This window comes from Somniosus microcephalus, chromosome 14 (assembly GCF_052327205.1).
Source record: "Somniosus microcephalus isolate GS21.2 chromosome 14, FLI_Smic_1.0, whole genome shotgun sequence".
NCBI lineage: Eukaryota > Metazoa > Chordata > Chondrichthyes > Squaliformes > Somniosidae > Somniosus > Somniosus microcephalus.
In genome coordinates, this window is record NC_141000.1 from 134,136,030 (window position 1) to 134,157,583 (window position 21,554).

Below are 21,554 nucleotides of genomic sequence, written 5' to 3' on the forward strand. Positions count from 1 at the left end.
CACTGAAAGCCTTATCCAGTGTCAAATCTTTCTCAGAAAGTAGTCTTTTCTGTGTTCCTTCGCTTAGGAGACCGCAGACGAATTTGTCTCGTAGAGAATCTGCCAGTCCTGCCCCGAATTGGCAGTGCTTTGACAGCTTTCGTAATTCGGTGAGGTAATCAGCGTTACTTTCATTCTTGTGCTGATTCCTCCTGAAGAATTTGAATCGTTCCGCTATCAGCAGCGGTGTTGGGTTTAAGTGCTCCTGTAAGGTATCAACAATCTCCTTAAAATTCTTGTCCATCGGTTTGGCTGGAGTGATCAAGTTTCGCAACAGCCCGTATGTCCTTGCGCCCATCAGATTTAGAAGTACCGATGCCTTTTTATCATCCGCTACTTCATTCGCCTTGCAATATACCTCCACTCTTTCCACATATGTGGTCCAATCTTCTATATCACTATCGAAAGCAGTAATATTGCCAGTCTTCGGCATCTTGAAAATCTAAAATGGCACTTCCCGCGCTTTTCTTTCTTCCCCGCCGAGTTAAGATGGCGCCTCCCGCGCTGCTGCCAACGCTGTTCTCCGCGGTTCCCGTTGCAACCTGCAGCTTTTCGCGGTATTTCTATTTTTTTTTATATATCGCTTCAATAGTTTCTCCGTTACTTGGAGAACCGTTCCCGTCGTGGAGCGGTCCCTCTGCTCGGTCCGAACGCCGACCTGCTTTGCAGCACCGGCCGCGCCCTGAGTGCTCCACCCTCCCTCTCTCTTTGCTTCTGCTTCCCGACTCGCTGCCCGGCCCCGTTGCAGAGCCACCCGATTGAGCTCTAGCCCGCCGCAGCCCAGGAAGGATCAGTGCACTACCTGCCACCAGCCCGTTTAGCTGGGGAAACCACAGTTTTTTTTTCTTGCTTCTGGCTTCGACCTTAGTCTGAGGAATCGATCTCCTTGAGGTGCTGCCGAATTGCAGGTAAGTTCGTTTCTAACTCGTCGCCACTGTTAGATCCGTGTGTTAATGGAGACACGGAATGCAGGAGTTGATTTAACAAGTGTTTACTGAACAAAGTCTGGAGGTGAACTAACTACACAAGACGCTATACAGGCTTATATACCCGAGTGGTCACTACTGGTACTACAGTATACAGGGGCTTCAAAAACATAGTTCCTCTTAAAGGTACATACACTACAGACAGGATTGGGCTTTGCTGTGGTGCCTGCCACAGTTGAACAGCCAATACTCACTGGTGGGTGGATCTGAGTCAGAAGAGGGATGAGGTATTGGTGAGCTACTGATAGAAGTGGAATTATACCCAGTATGGGAGCCTTCAGGAAAGGAGGGCAGAAAGCGGGGGTGTGGGTCTTCCTTGTATGTTGTTCCCCCCGTACTTCTCTGCCATTGGTGCTTTGGTGCCTTTTTGCTGCTCCACTGCTGTAGCCCCTGTTAACTCTTACACTCCAGTGACTGTATGAATGCCAGCCTGCGACTATTGATGCTGATTCCATGCTCTCAGCCTGTTTACCTTTAATCTTTCATCTGTTAAACTACAAAGCAAGTGCCTCCGCTGTGGCCAGTAACTCTATGCAGCTGATTCTGGGCTCCCGCTGACTGTTTACTGTTGTCTGTCTCCCTCCTGCAGCTATTCTGGAGCGATGAGAATAAATGAAGGGCCTCATCCGAACTCGGCTTGTGATAGAGACCAAGGAGCATGTGTGCCAGTGACATGGGTGCTCTCTGCATCAGCGATATTATCTGTTACTTTTCCTCAATAGTCCATCTGTTCCAGATGCCACAAGAGTCAAATTTCAATGTTCAGACCTCAATCTAAGCTCTGGAAGGTGGCAGTGCCACCTGCAGTGAGATTTGTAACTTGTGTCCAGGGCTGAGATAAGTCTGGTCAAGTGGGAATGTTGAAAGATCTGAGGCATTAGTTGCCTCGCTCACTGTGTCTAGTGTGAGGCGGCTAGAAGCAGAATGAGATGGATTCTGGTCATATTGTCAAATCAGTTGAGTGCCAATCCCAAATGCCATGGTGAAGCTTGACGGGGCCAGGCAGCATCCAGAACACTGGGCAGCACGACATTCGAGAGCTGCCCAAGACACAGAGGCAGTGTATAGACTGGTCCCAGTGTTGGAGGAGCAATTTGTTAAAATGTGTCTCTTCAGCTTTGGAAAGAGATGTCGAGGGGGTTTAGGGAGGTCGATAAGTTAATTATTGGGATAGAGACAGTAAACCCGGAACAATAGCAGGGGTTGGGTATGAAGGGCGAGTTTGGAACAGATGTTAAAATGTATTTCTTTACACAGAGCAGGTGAACAGCTAGAATGGGGTTACCAGCAGGGGGGTGATGCCAGGGCACGAGGCTGGTTTAAGAAACAGCTGCATGCTGTGATGGGGAGAAAGGTTTTTAACAATTGCCACTTGTGGCTGTCCAGCTGCTGGCAGTCCCTGTAACCCTGCCACTGTCGCTATGCTGGTAGCTTGTGCTGTGCCACCAAGTCCAGTTGGAAGCTGGGGCGGAGAGTTTTTATATTAAACATCGCAAAAATGAGCACAATCTTGAACTGATAAGGTGTGTAGGAGCTGAGCAAAATCTGCACTAACGTATCTGATTGGAGTGAGTCAGTCTGCACTAATGTTTTTGATTGGAGTGTCTGCTGGTGTTAATGGATGAGCCCAGTACAAATTCACATTGGTGATGACCAAACCCATGATACAGTAATTGAATTGTTTAAGGTCAGTGATAGATTCCCAGAGATTGCAGATATACTGACCAGTGAGCCCACCATGCCATGCATGTGCTGCCGCACAGTCATTCCTTCCCAGCTCCCTGTACTGTTACCCACCTGCTGATGTGTAATTTGAAGCTGATTATAATGTATTTAAAAACCTTGAACCATCTGACAGCCAGTTGCCGAATTCCCACGTGATGGTTATGTACCTGATATTCATGTCGATTGATTTAAGGGACTATGATGATTAGATTATTCTGCTGACCTTGTTTCTCCTCTGTTCTGCCTTGCCCTCCTGAAAACACCAACTCTCACTGGGATACATTGCGACATCGGAATTGCTAGATGTAAAAAGACCGAGGCCCATCTAGTTCGCCTTCTCCCTTCCTGGTAGTCGATAATACAACGATAATGGAGTTGTTGGCTAATCATATCGATCAATATCAATGAGTCTACAACAGACCAAGACATGAGGCAAGGAAAACTCCAGTGGTGGAGAGCTTTGGGAACCATAGGTGTTTTAGGTGCTAGCAGGCTATTCAGCTGTGTAGCTGAACCTCTGACCTCCACAACGTGCGCACACCCACATTTCCAACAGCAGTCACTAGAGAGTGATCAGCATTAGCAGCCCTGACAACACTGAGGCAAATTGTGGCATCTCTACTGCCCTTGTGTGCCCAGGCCCAGCCTGGGAATCAAAACCGGGAGACTGGGATACTCTGGGAGGCTGGGATACTCCTTGGCTGTGAAGAACATTTTCTCAGTGAATTGTTTGTGTTTTGTGCAGAGCCAGTTGAGGAGCCAGGCGAGGAAGTGTTGGACTCTTCCACCTACAAGAACACCCAGCACCACGAGTACACCCCCCTGACCTTTGTAGACCTGGACATGGAGATGGCAAAGTACAGGTTGCCTCAGCCCTCCTCAGGAAGACAGACCCCTCGCCACTGACCCCTCGCACCTGTGGTCAGCTGGTGCCTTCAATATGCACAATAATATATACAGAACACGAGAAAGTGCTAAACTTAAATAAAACTATTCACTGTTCACATGCCTGTTTACTATTTACATCCTTTGTCGTTTTCTCTGGGTCCACTATTTTGCCGTACACTGCTCACTGAGCATCTCCCAGACCCAGACTCTGCTCACTGAGCATCTCCCAGACCCAGACTCTGCTCACTGAGCATCTCCCAGACCCAGACTCTGCTCACTGAGCATCTCCCAGACCCAGACTCTGCTCACTGAGCATCTCCCAGACCCAGACTCTGCTCACTGAGCATCTCCCAGACCCAGACTCTGCTCACAGCATCTCCCGGACCCAGACTCTGCTCACTGAGCATCTCCCAGACCCAGACTCCGCTCACCGAGCATCTCCCGGACCCAGGCTCTGCTCACTGAGCATCTCCCGGACCCAGACTGCTCACTGAGCATCTCCCAGACCCAGACTCTGCTCACTGAGCATCTCCCAGACCCAGACTCTGCTCACTGAGCATCTCCCAGACCCAGACTCTGCTCACTGAGCATCTCCCAGACCCAGACTGCTCACCGAGCATCTCCCAGACCCAGACTGCTCACTGAGCATCTCCCAGACCCAGACTGCTCACTGAGCATCTCCCAGACCCAGACTGTTCACTGAGCATCTCCCAGACCCAGACTGCTCACTGAGCATCTCCCAGACCCAGACTGCTCACTGAGCATCTCCCAGACCCAGACTGCTCACTGAGCATCTCCCAGACCCAGACTGCTCACTGAGCATCTCCCAGACCCAGACTGCTCACTGAGCATCTCCCAGACCCAGACTCTGCTCACTGAGCATCTCCCAGACCCAGACTCTGCTCACTGAGCATCTCCCAGACCCAGACTCTGCTCACTGAGCATCTCCCAGACCCAGACTCTGCTCACTGAGCATCTCCCAGACCCAGACTGCTCACTGAGCATCTCCCAGACCCAGACTGCTCACTGAGCATCTCCCAGACCCAGACTCTGCTCACTGAGCATCTCCCAGACCCAGACTCTGCTCACTGAGCATCTCCCAGACCCAGACTGCTCACTGAGCATCTCCCAGACCCAGACTGCTCACTGAGCATCTCCCAGACCCAGACTCTGCTCACTGAGCATCTCCCAGACCCAGACTCTGCTCACTGAGCATCTCCCAGACCCAGACTCTGCTCACTGAGCATCTCCCAGACCCAGACTCTGCTCACAGCATCTCCCGGACCCAGACTCTGCTCACTGAGCATCTCCCAGACCCAGACTCTGCTCACAGCATCTCCCGGACCCAGACTCTGCTCACTGAGCATCTCCCAGACCCAGACTGCTCACCGAGCATCTCCCAGACCCAGACTCCGCTCACTGAGCATCTCCCGGACCCAGACTCTGCTCACTGAGCATCTCCCGGACCCAGACTCTGCTCACTGAGCATCTCCCAGACCCAGACTCTGCTCACTGAGCATCTCCCGGACCCAGACTGCTCACTGAGCATGTCCCGGACCCAGACTGCTCACTGAGCATCTCCCAGACCCAGACTCTGCTCACTGAGCATCTCCCAGACCCAGACTCTGCTCACTGAGCATCTCCCAGACCCAGACTCTGCTCACTGAGCATCTCCCGGACCCAGACTGCTCACTGAGCATCTCCCAGACCCAGACTCTGCTCACTGAGCATCTCCCAGACCCAGACTCTGCTCACTGAGCATCTCCCGGACCCAGACTCTGCTCACTGAGCATCTCCCAGACCCAGACTCTGCTCACTGAGCATCTCCCAGACCCAGACTCTGCTCACTGAGCATCTCCCGGACCCAGACTCTGCTCACTGAGCATCTCCCAGACCCAGACTCTGCTCACTGAGCATCTCCTGGACCCAGACTCTGCTCACTGAGCATCTCCCAGACCCAGACTCTGCTCACTGAGCATCTCCCAGACCCAGACTCTGCTCACTGAGCATCTCCCAGACCCAGACTCTGCTCACTGAGCATCTCCCAGACCCAGACTCTGCTCACTGAGCATCTCCCGGACCCAGACTCTGCTCACTGAGCATCTCCTGGACCCAGACTCTGCTCAGTGAGCATCTCCCAGACCCAGACTCTGCTCACTGAGCATCTCCCAGACCCAGACTCTGCTCACTGAGCATCTCCCAGACCCAGACTCTGCTCACTGAGCATCTCCCAGACCCAGACTCTGCTCACAGCATCTCCCAGACCCAGACTCTGCTCACTGAGCATCTCCCAGACCCAGACTCTGCTCACTGAGCATCTCCCAGACCCAGACTGCTCACTGAGCATCTCCCGGACCCAGACTCTGCTCACTGAGCATCTCCCAGACCCAGACTCTGCTCACTGAGCATCTCCCAGACCCAGACTGCTCACTGAGCATCTCCCGGACCCAGACTCTGCTCACTGAGCATCTCCCAGACCCAGACTCTGCTCACAGCATCTCCCAGACCCAGACTTGCTCACAGCATCTCCCAGACCCAGACTCTGCTCACTGAGCATCTCCCAGACCCAGACTCTGCTCACTGAGCATCTCCCAGACCCAGACTCTGCTCACTGAGCATCTCCCAGACCCAGACTCTGCTCACTGAGCATCTCCCAGACCCAGACTCTGCTCACTGAGCATCTCCCAGACCCAGACTCTGCTCACTGTGCATCTCCCAGACCCAGACTGCTCACTGAGCATCTCCCAGACCCAGACTCTGCTCACTGAGCATCTCCCAGACCCAGACTGCTCACTGAGCATCTCCCGGACCCAGACTCTGCTCACTGAGCATCTCCCAGACCCAGACTCTGCTCACTGAGCATCTCCCAGACCCAGACTCTGCTCACTGAGCATCTCCCAGACCCAGACTCTGCTCACAGCATCTCCCAGACCCAGACTCTGCTCACTGAGCATCTCCCAGAGCCAGACTCTGCTCACTGAGCATCTCCCGGACCCAGACTCTGCTCACTGAGCATCTCCCGGACCCAGACTGCTCACTGAGCATCTCCCAGACCCAGACTCTGCTCACTGAGCATCTCCCAGACCCAGATTCTGCTCACTGAGCATCTCCCGGTCCTAGACTCTGCTCACTGAGCATCTCCCGGACCCAGACTGCTCACTGAGCATCTCCCAGACCCAGACTGCTCACTAAGCATCTCCCAGACCCAGACTCTGCTCACTGAGCATCTCCCGGACCCAGACTCTGCTCACTGAGCATCTCCCGGACCCAGACTCTGCTCACTGAGCATCTCCCAGACCCAGACTCTGCTCACTGAGCATCTCCCAGACCCAGACTCTGCTCACTGAGCATCTCCCAGACCCAGACTGCTCACTGAGCATCTCCCAGACCCAGACTGCTCACTAAGCATCTCCCAGACCCAGACTCTGCTCACTGAGCATTTCCCAGACCCAGACTCTGCTCACTGAGCATCTCCCGGACCCAGACTCTGCTCACTGAGCATCTCCCAGACCCAGACTCTGCTCACTGAGCATCTCCCGGACCCAGACTCTGCTCACTGAGCATCTCCCGGACCCAGACTCTGCTCACTGAGCATCTCCCAGACCCAGACTCTGCTCACTGAGCATCTCCCGGACCCAGACTGCTCACTGAGCATCTCCCAGACCCAGACTCTGCTCACTGAGCATCTCCCAGACCCAGACTCTGCTCACTGAGCATCTCCCGGACCCAGACTCTGCTCACTGGGAAATGCCCCAACTCTGCCCCTCCCCCACCCCCCAGCTACATGGTATTACTGAGGGCGGGAGATTTCCACGCTGTAAACCCCCAGGTCATGACCCCAGGCCATTGAAACACAGCAGGAGTAGGCCATTCGGCTCTTCGAGCCTGCTCCGCCATTCAATATGATCATGGGTGATCCTCTATCTCAATACCATATTCCCGCTCTCTCCCCATACCCCTTGATGCCTTTTGTGTCTAGAAATCTATCTATCTCCTTAAATATATTCAGTGACTTGGCCTCCACAGCCTTCTGTGGTGGAGAATTCCACAGGTTCACCACCCTCTGAGTGAAGAAATTTCTCCTCATCTCAGTCCTAAATGTCCTACCCCGTATCCTGAGACTGTGACCCCTCGTTCTGGACCCCCCATCCAGGGGAAACATCCTCCCTACATCCAGTCTGTCTAGCCCTGTCAGAATTTTATACATTTCAATGAGATCCCATCTCATTCTTCTAAACTCTAGTGAATACAGGCCTAGTCGACCCAATCTCTCCTCATACAACAGTCCTGTCATCCCAGGAATCAGTATGGTGAACCTTCACAGCACTCCCTCTGGGGCAAGTATATCCTTTCTTAGGTAAGGAGACCAAAACTGCACACAGTACTCCAGGTGTGGTCTCACCAAGGCCCTGTATAACTGTAGTAAGACATCCTTGCTCCTGTACTCAAATCCTCTTGCAATGAAGGCCAACATACCATTTGCCTTCCTAACTGCTTGCTGCACCTGCATGTTTGCTTTCAGTGACTGGTGTACAAGGACACACAGATCCCTTTGTACGTCAACATTTCCCAATCTATCACCATTTAAATAATACTCTGCCTTTCTGTTTTTCCTACCGAAGTAGATAACTTCACATTTATCCACATTATACTGCATCTGCCATGTATTTGCCCACTCACTCAACTTGTCTAAATTGCCTTGAAGCCTCTTTGCATCCTCCTCACAACTCACAATCCCACCTAGTTTTGTGTCATCAGCAAACTTGGAAATATTACATTTGGTTCCCTCATCCAAATCATTGATATATATTGTGAATAGCTGGGGCCCAAGCACTGATCCCTGCGGTACTCCACTAGTCACCGCCTGCCACCCCGAAAAAGACCCATTTATTCCTACTCTCTGTTTCCTGTCTGTTAACCAATTTTCAATCCATACCAGTGTATTACCCCCAATCCCATGTGCTTCAATTTTGCACACTAACCTCTTATGTGGGACTTTTATCAAAGGCCTTCTAAAAATCCAAATACACCACATCCACTGGTTCTCCCTTGTCTATTCTACCAGTTACATCCTCAAAAAACTCCAGTAGGTTTGTCAAACACGATTTCCCTTTCATAAATCCATGTTGACTTTGTCTAATCCTGTTGATATTTTCTAAGTGTCCTGTTATCACATCCTTTATAATAGACTCTAACATTTTCCCTAGTACTGATGTTCGGCTAACCGGTCTGTAGTTCCGTTTTCTCTCCCTCCTTTTTTAAATAGTGGGGTTACATTTGCCACCCTCCAATCTGCAGGAACTGTTCCATAATCTATAGAATTTTGGAAGATGACAACCAATGCATCCACTATTTCCATGGCTACCTCTTTTAGTACTCTGGGATGTAGATTATCAGGCCCTGGGGATTTATCGGCTTTCATTCCCATTAATTTCTCCAGTGCTATATTTTTACTAATACTAATTTCCTTTAATTCCTCCTTCTCACTAGACCCTTGGGCCTAGAAATTCACTTTGGGGCGGCCAGCTCGCTCGTGCCCAAAAGTTAGCGCTGGGCGGGGAGCCATTAGCGATCGTCAGATATTCAGTGTTTGCGCCCCAATTCGGAACCGGGCGCTATACCAGGGTGTGCCCGCCTCCGCTTGGGGCGCTGACACTGAATTTCAGCGCTCTTGGCGCCGCTGCGGAGTGGCAGGCTGCGGTACTGCAGGCCTCCTCCTCTTAAGGGGGAGCTGCCTGCAACGGGGAGATCGCCGCTGGAGAGTGCCGGCAAATGAACTCGGCACCACGGAGAAGTGCCGGGTTCGCGGAAAGCATCCGGCAATGCCACGGGGGGGGGGCGGTGGAGGAGACCGGGGAAGGAGGTGCGGGCAGGCGGCCGCCGAAAAAGCGGCCGGCCGCATCTTCCCCTTTAAAGCGCCCCACTAAGGCTACAGCATGGCCCCGTTTTCTGGTCGCTGTTTGCGGCCGCTTCGGAGGAGGCGGCCGCTACTAAATATGGGGATCGGGCCGGTTTCGGGGCGGAACCGGGGCACTGCGCACACCGATGACGTCATCGGTGCCGGCGCAGCGCTAATGGCTACCGCCGCCAATACCGCTGCGCTGAATATCAGCGCAAACTCATTTTTGGCGCAGAAGCCCTCTTTAGGCGGTAACTGGCCGCAAAGCTGGCAGTGCCTTAATGAATTTCTAGGCCTTGGTTCCCTAGCATTTCTGGGAAGTTATTTGTGTCCTCTTCCGTGAAGACAGAACCAAAGTATTTGTTTAATTGCCCAGCCATTTCCTTGTTCCCCATTATAAATTTTCCTGTTTCTGACTAAGGGACCTACATTTGTCTTCACTAATCATTTTCTTTTTACATACTTGTAGAAGCTTTTGCAATCCGCTTTTATGTTCCTTGCAAGTTTACTCTCATACTCTATTTTTCCTCTCTTAATCAATCCCTTGGTCCTTTTTTGCTGAACTCTAAACTGATCCCAATCCTCAGGCTTGCTACTTTTTCTGGCAACTTTATATGACTCTTGGAGGTCAGATCTCCCCCAGGCCAGGACCACTACCCCCAGGTTGCGACCCCCCCGCCCCCGCAGATCAGGGCCAGTATGTGTCTGTTTCGTTGCTCCTTTTCATTCAGGATTTTGAGCCCTGATCACAGTTACTTTTGTGAAATGCAGTTGAAATGGGAATTAATTGAAACCTCAGCTCATGGTCCACGTGAGTAACCCATCTGCAGGACCCAACTCTACGGACTCGGATTGATGTCTGTATCTGGAATATGTCAAAACATGAAATGACAGGTCTGGCAATGGATACGGGAGGTGCTGACTCGAGACAGCAGTATACTGTTCACGGAGCCTCGACAACAGGTGTGAAGAGTTTTGTTCCTTTGGTGAGGAGATTCACCAGAATGAGACCAGGGCCAAAAGGGTTAAACTATGAGGACAGGTTGCATAGACAAGGCTTGTATTCCCTCGAGTTTAGAAGATTAAGGGGTGATCTAATCTAATATGGACTGGGCAAACCAAAATTGGAGTAATAGTGTGTAGGACGAATTCATGGAATTTATGCAAGATAGTTTTCTAGATCAGTATGTTAAGGAACTAACTAGGGAACAGGTTATTTTAGACCTAGTATTGTGCAATGAGAAAGGGTTAATTAATAACCTTGTAGTAAAAGGGCCTTTAGGGAAGAGTGACCATAATATGATAGACTTTTATAAGAACATAAGAAATAGGAGCAGGAGTAGGCCAATCGGCCCCTCAAGCCTGCTCCGCCATTCAATAAGATCATGGCTGATCTGATCCTAACTGCCAATCCACTATCACAGAACCATCTCCTGAATCTAACAGAATTAGACACATGAAATAGGAGCAGGATCAGGCTACACGGCCCCTGGGCCCGCTCCGCTAACCACAGGGCCATGACCGATCCGAACCTAGACTCATGTCCAAATTCCTGCCCGCTCCCCGTAACCCTTAATTCCCTTCTAGGAAACTGTCTATTTCTGTTTTAAATTTATGTAATGATGTAGCTTCTACAGTTTTTTGGGGCAGCATATTCCATGGACCTACCACCCTCTGAGTGAAGTAGTTCCTCCTCATCTCAGTTTTGAAAGAGCAGCCCCTTATTCTAAGACTATGCCCCCTAGTTCTAGTTTCACCCATCATCGGGAACATCTTCCCTGCATCCACCCGATCCAACCCCTTCACAATCTTATATGTTTCAATAAGATCGCCTCTCATTCTTCTGAACTCCAATGAGTAGAGTCCCAATCTACTCAACCTCTCCTCATATGTCCATCCCCTCATCCCCGGGATTAACTGAGTGAACCTTCTTTGTACTGACTCGAGAGCAAGTATGTCCTTTCTTAAGTATGGACACCAAAACTGTACGCAGTATTCCAGGTGCGGTCTCACCAATACCTTGTACAACTGAAGCAATACCTCCCTATTTTTATATTCTATCCCCCTAGCAATGAAAGCCAACATTCCATTGGCCTTCTTAATCACTTGCTGCATCTGCATACTAACCTTTTGAGTTTCGTGCACCAGGACCCCCAGATCCCTTTGTACTTCAGTACTTTCAAGTTTCTTGCCATTAAGATAATAACTTGCTCTGCGATTTTTCCTGCCAAAGTGCATAACCTCACACTTTCCAGTATTGTAGTCCATCTGCCAAATCTCTGCCCACTTACTTAGCCTGTCTATGTCCCCTTGCAGGTTTTTTATGTCCTCCTCACTCACTACTTTCCCCCCCATCTTAGTATCATCTGCAAACTTTGATATGTTACACTCGGTCCCCTCCTCCAAATCGTTAATATAGATTGTAAAGAGTTGGGGACCCAGCACTGACCCCTGTGGAACACCACTAGTTACTGATTGCCAGTCTGAGAATGAACCATTTATCCCAACTCTCTGCCTTCTGTTAGATAGCCAATCCTCTATCCATGCCAGAATATTACCCCCAATCCTGTGATTTTTTATCTTAAGCAATAATCTTTTGTGTGGCACCTTGTCAAATGCCTTTTGGAAGTCTGAATACACTACGTCCACTGGTTCCCCTTTATCCACCCTATATGTTACTTCCTCAAAGAACTCCAGCAAATTTGTCAAACATGACTTCCCCTTCATAAAACCATGCTGACTTTGTCCTATTCAATTATGATTATCCAAATGTCCTGTTACTGTCTCCTTAATAATGGACTCCAAAATTTTACCTACCACAGATGTTAGGCTAACCGGTCTATAGTTTCCAGCCTTCTGTCTACTGCCCTTTTTAAATAAGGGTGTTACATTAGCAGTTTTCCAGTCTGCCGGGACCTTTGCTGAGTCCAGGGAGTTTTGGAAGATTATTACCAATACATCCACAATCCCTACCGCCACTTCCTTCAAGACCCTAGGATGTAAGCCATCAGGTCCAGGTGATTTATCCGCCTTGAGTCCCATTATTTTACCGAGTACCACTTCCTTAGTGATTTTGATCATGTTTAGCTCCTCCCCCCCTTTATATTGAGTTTGAAAGTGATTTAATTAAATCTGAAACTAGGGTCTTAATCTAAACAAAGCAAACTACGTAGGTATGAGGGGCGAGTTGGCTAAGATAGATTGGGAAACTACATTAAAAGGTATGATGGTCGACAAGCAATAGCTAGCATTTAAAGAATTCTTACATAATTTACAACAAATATACATTCTTTTAAGGCACAAAAACTCCACAGGAAAAGTGGTCCAACCGTGGCTAACAAGAGAAGTTAAAGATAGTATTAGATCAAAGGAAGAGGCTTATAATGTTGCCAAAAATAGTAGTAAGCCTGAGGATTGGGAAGATTTTAGAATTCAGCAAAGGAGGGCCAAGAAATTGATAAAGGAAGGGAAAATAGAATATGAGAGTAAACTAGCGAGAGACATTAAAACAGATTGTAAAAGCTTCTATAGGTATGTAAAAAGGAAAAGATTAGCAAAAGTAAATGTGGGTCCCTTACAGTCTGAGACAGGAGAAATTATAATGGGGAATAAGGAAATGGCAGAGAAATTAAACAAATAATTTGTGTCTGTCTTCATGGAAGAAGACGCAAAAATTTCTCAGAAATAGTGGAGAACCAAGGGTCTAGCGAGAAAGAAAGAAATTAGTTTTAGTAAAACAATAGTACTCGGGAAATTAATGGGACTGAAAGCCAATAAATCCCCAGGACCTGATGGCCTACATCTTAGGGTTTTGAAAGAGTTGGCTATAGAGATAGTGGATGCATTGATTGTCATTTTTCAAAATTCCAGATTCTAGAACGGTTCCCATGGATTGGAAGGTAGCAAATGTAACCTCACTATTTAAGAAAGGAGGGAGAGAGAAAACGGGGAACTACAGACCAGTTAGCCTGACATCAGTAGTAGGGAAAATGCTAAAATCTATTATTAAGAACATGGTAACAGAGCACTTAGAAAATAATAATAAGATTGGGCAGAGTCAACACGGATTTACGAAAGGGAAATCATGTTTGGCTAATCTGTCAAGAGTTTTTTGAGGTTGTAACTAGCAGAATAGATAAGGAGGAACCAGTGGATGTGGTGTATTTGGATTTTCAGAAGGTATTCGATAAGGTGCCACACAGGAGATTATTAAAGAAAATTAGGGCTCATGGGATTGGGGGTAATGTACTAGCATGGATTGAGGATTGGTTAACGGACAGAAAACAGAGTAGGAATAAACGGGTCATTTTCGGGTTGGCAGGCTGTAACTAGTGGGGTACCACAAGCATCAGTGCTTGGGCCTCAGCTATTCACAATCTATATCAATGATTTGGATGAGAGGACCAAATGTAATATATCCAAGTTTGCTGCTGATACAAAGCTGGGTGGGAATGTAAGTTGTGAGGAGGATGCAAGGAGGCTTCAAGGGGATATAGACAGGCTAAATGAGTGGGCAAGAACATAGCAAATGGAATATAATGTGGAGAAATGTGAAGTTAATCCAACTTGGTAGAAAAAATAGAAAAGTAGATTATTTTTTAAATGGTGAGAGATTGGGAAATGTTGGCGTGCGATCTTGCCAGCCTTGGGGAGGCGGGTATGGAGGCGGGACTGCTGGGAAAATGGCAGAATTTGGGGGCGGGTGCCCAACCTGCCTCCGTGCCATCTTGCCAGGTGGCGGGTAGCCATCCTGCGCCGGGTCCCGTCTCCTTGGAGGCGGGAAGGGGATTACAGGTAGTTAACAGGCAGATAAGAGGATTATCCTTATTTTACCCACAAAACTGCAGGCTTCCCGAAGATTGTGAACCCCGCCAGGGTCACCGAGGCGAGTAGTGGGTCTGCGGGGGTCGCAGGGGTGCAAAAGTATGCTGTGAAGGTAAGTGATGGGTGCAAATGTGGAGAGGTGAGTATGTGAGGTGAGTGGAAAGTGTTAGAAAAATTTTACTTACCTTTGTTTCTTCCTGCAGGCTTCAAGAGTTGGGGATGCGGAGAGTCTCGCACCTCCGCAGCAGAGATGACAGATGGCCGTTGCATTCTCCAATGCAGCAACCATCTAATTTCTGCAAAAGAAAGAGGTTTGATGAGTCTTGAATTCAAGAACTCATCAAACTACAGAGAATGTCAGTGTTTGACAGCTTCACAAAGCTGTCAAACGATGACAATTCATCTATCAAAAATTTTTGACAGATGAAATGTCATAGGCTCACGTTCTCTGTAACCGTCTCTCCCTTAATTGGCCTGCTAAGTCCGCTGGGCGGGCTTAACAAGGTCAATCAAGGGAAAATAGCGTGAGTTGGCCACAAATCGATGGAGGCGGGACATTGACCCGACAAGCAGCAGTCCCACCTCCAACACGCCCCCCATTGGCAAAATCGTCCCCTTGGTGTCCAGAGGGACCTGGGTGTCCTTATGCACGAATCACTGAAAGTTAACATGCAGGTATTGTTAAGTCCGTGAATGATTGAGACACGGACCAGCAGGAGTGAAAACAAACAAGTCTTTACTGGTGGAAGTCAATAGCGAAACTAACAAACAGAGGCTCTCTAGCGCCTTTTATACAGGGGTGGTCACTGCCGGTACTGCAGTCTGAGACCAGTTATTCTCTTAAAGGTACATACACAACAATTCCTCCCCTTTTAGATAAACAGTACATAACATTCATTTAACAACTAAATGATAACGAATTACAATCACAATTACTGTTGCTAGATACATTGGTTAAGTTTAAGCAATTATAAGTTCAGTCTTTGAGGAGGCTTCCTGATTCTGTCTGGATAACGCCTCTTTGGGATATCAGGTTCTTCTGGCAATGTTGCGTCGGGATCAATGTCTTTCTTTGGTTCATCTGCTTCCAATATTACCGGTTCTGCGGTAGCTGCAATTGGAACGTCAATTTCATTACCAGGTGTATCAGATCGTGGTGTGGAGTTGACGTTTTCCAGTGACTCTAGAATCTGGTCAGCATGGCATCTTACAATGCTCTCCCCAACGTCCACGGTATACATGAGAGGTCCTTGTCGTGTACAAATCATTCCTGGCTGCCATTTCTCAGTGCAGTAGTCCCGGGCCAAAACTGGTTGACCTATCTTAAAACTCCTGGTCGGCCTTCCATTCATATTCTGAAACTGCCTGTTCTCCACATCTCTTCGGACGTTTGGCTTAACCAAATCCAAGCAGCATCGTAGTCTTCGATTGAAGAACATCATGGCTGGAGTTTGGTTGGTAACCGCATGTGTCGCATTCCGGTAGGCAAACAAGAAGTTGTCCACCTTGTGTTGTAGGGGTATATCTTCATTACACATTGCCTTGATAGCCTTCTTGAATGTTTGGACAAACCTCTCGGCCAATCCATTAGTGGCTGGATGATATGGGGCAGATGTGTAATGCTTAACGCCATTATTCTTTAAGAACCTCCGGAACTCTTCAGACACAAACTGTGGTCCATTGTCAGAGCAAATCTGTTCAGGCAGCCCATTCCTGGTGAATATGGTTCGCAAAACTGTGATAGTTTTTTCCGTGGTGGTTGAGGACATTTTTATTACCTCTGGCCACTTTGAATGTGCATCCACCGCAATTAAAAACATCGAGTCCATGAAGGGACCAGCAAAATCAATGTGCACCCGTTGCCATGGAGATGAGGGCCACTCCCATGGATGCAGAGGAGCTTGTGGTGGGGCATTTTGGACCTTCTGGCATCCTGCACAGCTCTTGGTCATCTCTTCGATTTCTCTATCGATTCCCGGCCACCACACAAACGCTCTGGCTAAGTTCTTCATTTTTACCCCACCCAGATGACCCTCATTGAGTACTCTATCCGTCAACTTAGGTGGAATTACTACTCTGGATCCACACATCAAGGTCCCTCTGCACACTGACAGCTGTTCTCTTCTCGGCGAGAATGCTGGCAGCAGTGGTTCGCCATGTGCTGGCCATCCCTTCACCGTTAAATCATAGACCCGTGATAGTGTCGGGTCATTCCGTGTTTCCTTTTCTATGTTTGCATTCGTCACAGGGAGACATTCGACTATGGTCGAGTGGAATAACTCCATTGGGTCCACTGCAAGGTCTTCTTCTTCCACCGTCGGCAACGGTAGGCGTGACAATCCATCAGCATTTCCATGCTGTTTAGTTCCTTTGTACTCGATGTCATATTGGTGTGCCCCTAGGAAAAGGGACCATCTCTGCAGCCGTTGTGCCATCATTATCGGTACGCCCTTCTGAGGGTTGAAAATGGAGACAAGAGGTTGATGATCGGTTAGTAAATTTTTGACCGTGCAGGTAGTGATTGAACTTCTTCACCCCCCACACTAGGCTGAGGGCCTCTCTGTCAATCTGAGCGTAGTTACGCGCGGCAGAAGTTAACAAGCGTGACGCAAAAGCTATCGGCCTCTCTAACCCATCAAGGAACTTATGTGACAGTACCGCCCCAATGCCATAGGGAGACGCATCACACGCCAGTCTAATCGGCAGTGCTGGGTTGTAGTGAGCCAATACGTCCCTTGAAGTGATTAAGTCCTTACTCTTCTGAAAAGCACGCTTACAATCATCGCTCCATTTCCATGCTACCCCCGTTCGTAGTAGGGCGTTCAGTGGGTGCAAAATTGTCGACAAATTCGGCAAAAACTTATGATAGTAATTCACCAATCCGAGGAATGACCTCAGTTGCGACACATTTTCAGGCGCTGGGGCCTTAACAACCGCTTCAATTTTGTCAGGGGACTTATGTAACCCCTCTTCATCAATCACGTGGCCACAATATGATATCTGTTTCTTTAAAAATTCGCACTTGGGGCGGTTGGCTCGCAGCCCATGTTCACATAGTCTAGTGAGCACCTGTTCTAGGTTGTTAAGGTGTTCACTGTCATCTTCACCTGTTACAAGGATGTCGTCCAAGTAACACTGAGTCCCCGGAATCCCTTGCAGGACTTGTTCCATCGCTCTTTGCCATATCGCCGGAGCCGATGCTACTCCGAATACCAATCGATGATACTGGTAAAGACCTTTGTGAGTGTTTATCGTGAGATACTTCCTAGAGGACTCTTCAACCTCCATCTGCAAATATGCTTGTGCTAGGTCAATTTTTGTAAAACGCTTCCCTCCAGACAGTGAGGCGAAGATGTCTTCTATCCTTGGAAGAGGATATTGTACTGTGTGAAGGACAGGGTTCACCGTCACCTTGAAATCCCCACAGATGCGAATCTTCCTTGGCTCTCCGGACTTCTTGCTTAACGTTTTCTTCATGACAGGAACGATGGGTGTCGCCCACTCGATCCAGTCGACCTTAGACAACACGCCCGCCTTCTCCAGATTCTCCAGCTCTGCCTCGACGGCTGGGCGAATTGCATATGGTACCAGTCTTGCTTTGAAAAACTTGGGAACTGCATTCTCTTCTATTTTTATCGAGGCCGTTACGCCTTTAAGCGTGCCCAGTTCTTGTTGAAATACCTCTTTGGCGTTAGCTAAGATTGTTGACAATCGTCCAGGAGCGACGTCTTCATCTTTTTTACCGTCCACCGTCATTGCATGAATGGAATGCCAATCTAAGTTTATCTTCCTGATCCATTCCCGTCCCAATAACAGTGGTCCACCATTTGGCAGTATGTAGAGATACAATTTCCGTATTTTCTTGCCATTGTATTCGATAGGCACCCTTATTTTTCCTCTGGGGTATACTTTTTGCCCCGTATACGTCGTCAAGACGATGGATGTCTCTCTCAAGGGTATGTGTGAAAATAGCCGCTCGTAGTCTCGTCGATTCATGACGGTTAGCGCTGATCCTGTATCCAATTCCATTTTAACTTGGGACCCTGCTATCGTGAGGGTGACCCAAATGGTTCGGTGATCCTCTTTTGCGATTACATTGTGAAGTTTGAGACAGCTTAGTCTCCTGTTCTCGGATTCACTATCGCTCATCTGGTCTTCGGAACTACTGTCCGTCATCTTTTGTACTTTCTTGTACGGTTCCTTAGTAGCCTTTTTGTTGTCGCTGGTCTTCTTCCCAGACCTGCAAACTTGTGCAATGTGTCCAATCTTCCCGCATTGTCTGCATATTTTGTCTTTGGACCAGCAGTCCTTCTGGTCATGGTTAGTTCTGCCGCAGCGATAACATTTTGCAAATCCCCGTGTCATTTCGTGGGTGCCGTATTCCTGTGGTTTTTGTTGAATTTCTGCAGCTCCCCTGGCTGCTGCTTCATACGATACTGCCACGCTGAAAGCCTTATCTAGCGTCAGCTCTTTTTCTGAGAATAACTTCTTCTGTGTTCCTTCACTCAGGAGTCCACAGACAAATTTGTCCCGTAGGGTATCTGCCAGTCCTGCTCCGAACTGGCAGTGCTTTGATAGCTTGCATAGTTCCGTAAGATACTCAGCATTGCTCTCATCTTTGTGCTGAGTTCTCCTGTGGAATTTAAATCTTTCTGCTATCAACAGCGGTGCAGGGTTTAAGTGTTCCTGTAGGACAGCAACAATTTCGTTAAAACTCTTCGCCTTCGGTTTGGCTGGAGTAATCAGGTCCCGCAATAGGCCGTACGTTCTAGCGCCCATTAATTTTAGCAATATCGATGCCTTTTTCCCCTCCGCTATTTCGTTTGCCTCGAAATATACCTCGACTCTTTCCACATACGTGGTCCAGTCCTCTAATGTATTATCAAAAGCAGTGATACAGCCAGTCTTCGGCATCTTGCAAATCTAAAATGGCATCTCCTGCGCTTTGCCTTCTTCCCCGATTTAACAAAATGGCGCCTCCCGCGCTTTGCCTTCTTCCCCGCTGTTGTTAGTGCTGCTTTCCACGGTTTCTTGCACGTTAAATATTGATTCTTTTTCTTTTATTATTTTCCCGTCGTGGAGCAGACCCTCTGGGACACTTCCCTCCCTCTTCTTAGGTCCGAACGCTGCCCGGCTTCGAAGCACCGGCCGCGCCCTGTGTGCTCCACCCTCTCTCTCTCTCTTTGCTTCCCGACTCGCTGCCCGGCCCCGTTGAAAAGCCACCCGATCGAGCTTCAGCCCGCCGCAGCCCAGGAAGGATCAGAGCACTACCTGCCACCAGCCCGATTAGCTGGGAAACCACAGACCGAGGAACCCAGCCTGGCTCTGGACAGTCTCTCCTGCAAGTTTTCAAACCGATGATTGACGGTCGACGCCCGTTTCCCGAGTTTCTTTGGACTCTATTTATTTATTTTTTTTTCTTTCTTCTGGCTCCGACCTTCAACAACGTCGTCTGAGGTGCTGCCGAGTTGCAGGTAAGTTCGTTTCTTACTCGTCGCCAGTGTTAAGCCCGTGAATGATTGAGACACGGACCAGCAGGAGTGAAAACAAACAAGTCTTTACTGGTGGAAGTCAATAGCGAAACTAACAAACAGAGGCTCTCTAGCGCCTTTTATACAGGGGTGGCCACTGCCGGTACTGCAGTCTGAGACCAGTTATTCTCTTAAAGGTACATACACAACAGGTATAGCAAACAATTAGGAAAGCAAATAGTATGTTGGCCTTTATTACAAGTGGATTTAAGAGTAAAGATGTCTTACTGCAATTATATAGGGCCCTGGTGAGACCACACCTGGAGTATTGTGTACAGTTTTGGTCTCCTTACCTAAGGAAGGATATACTTGCCATAGAGGGAGTGCAACGAAGGTTCACCAGACTGGTTCCTGGGATGGTGGGATTGTCCTATGAGGAGAGATTGAGTAGACTAGGCCTATATTCTCTAGAGTTTAGAAGAATGAGAGGTGATCGCATTGAAACATACAAAATTTTTACAGGGCTTGACAGGGTAGATGCAGGGGGGATGTTTCCCCTGGCTGGGGAGTCTAGAACCAGGGGTCACAGTCTCAGGATAAAGGGTCGGCCATTTAGGACTGAGATGAGGAGAAATTTCTTCACTCAGAGGGTGGTGAATCTTTGGATTTCTCTACCCCAGAGGGCTGTGGAGACTCAGTCGTTGAGTATATTCAAGACAGTGATTGATAGATTTTTGGATATTAAGGGAATCAAAGGATATGGGGATAGTGCAGGAAAGTGGAGTTGAGGTAGAAGATCAGCCATGATCTTATTGAATGGTGGAGCAGGCTCGAGGGGCCGAATGGCCGACTCCTGCTCCTATTACTTATGTTCTTATCGTATAGCCTGGAATATTTATCTCCCAATCATGCTGGGTCTTTGTAATAACTACTACATCATACCTTGAGGGGCCGAATGCTGCTCCTAATGCTTATGTTCTTATGTAATTGAGGAATTTATGATGATTAAATGATTTGATAGGGTAAATAGAAACTATTTCCTCTGGTTGGGTTGTTGGGGGGCGGGGGGAGGTTGGAGCCCAGAACAAGGGGGCATAACCTTAAAATTGGAGTCAGGCCATCCAGGGGTGATGTCAGGAAGCACTTCTTCACACAATGGGTAGTGGAAATCTGGAACTCTCCAAAAAAGCTGTTGAGGCTGGGGGCAAATTGAAAATGTCAAAACTGAGTGATAGATTTTTGTTGGGTAAGGGTATTAAGGGTTACTGAACCAAGGCGGGTAAATGGAGTTAAGATACAGATCAGTCATGATCAAATTGAATGGTGGAACAGGCTCGAGGTGCTGAATGGCCTCCTCCTGTTCCTGTGTTCCTAATCTTGACTACTACCAGTATCAGATCTAATAGAAGGCAGAAAAAATTCTACCCCAGCCTTAACGTCATAACTTTGAGAGCAGACGTCTGGATCGTCAATGGAGTCACTTGGAGAAGAATTGATCCCAACCTTGAGACCTTCCACCATGTTCCTCAGTCTATGAGCGCTCTGGTAGAGTTCTAGAGTTCTCCGGTACAGGAGCGCGCTGGTAGAGTTCTAGAGTTCTCCGGTATAGGAGCCGCTGGTAGAGTTCTAGAGTTCTCCGGTACAGGAACGCTCTGGTAGAGTTCTAGAGTTCTCTGGTACAGGAGCCGCTGGTAGAGTTCTAGAGTTCTCCGGTACAGGAGC

At 48.5% G+C, this 21,554-nt stretch overlaps 1 protein-coding gene across 1 annotated transcript in view; it reads left to right on the plus strand.

Annotated features, from left to right (window-relative positions):
* Positions 1-3,752, plus strand: part of ndufv3 (NADH:ubiquinone oxidoreductase subunit V3) — a 46,239-nt gene extending 42,487 nt beyond the window's left edge. The window contains exon 4 of the mRNA XM_086007341.1: positions 3,496-3,752. Within this exon, the coding sequence (XP_085863467.1) occupies positions 3,496-3,656 (161 nt within the window). The 3' untranslated portion in view covers positions 3,657-3,752. The remainder of the gene's footprint in view (positions 1-3,495) is intronic.
* Positions 3,753-21,554: the final 17,802 nt, after the last annotated feature.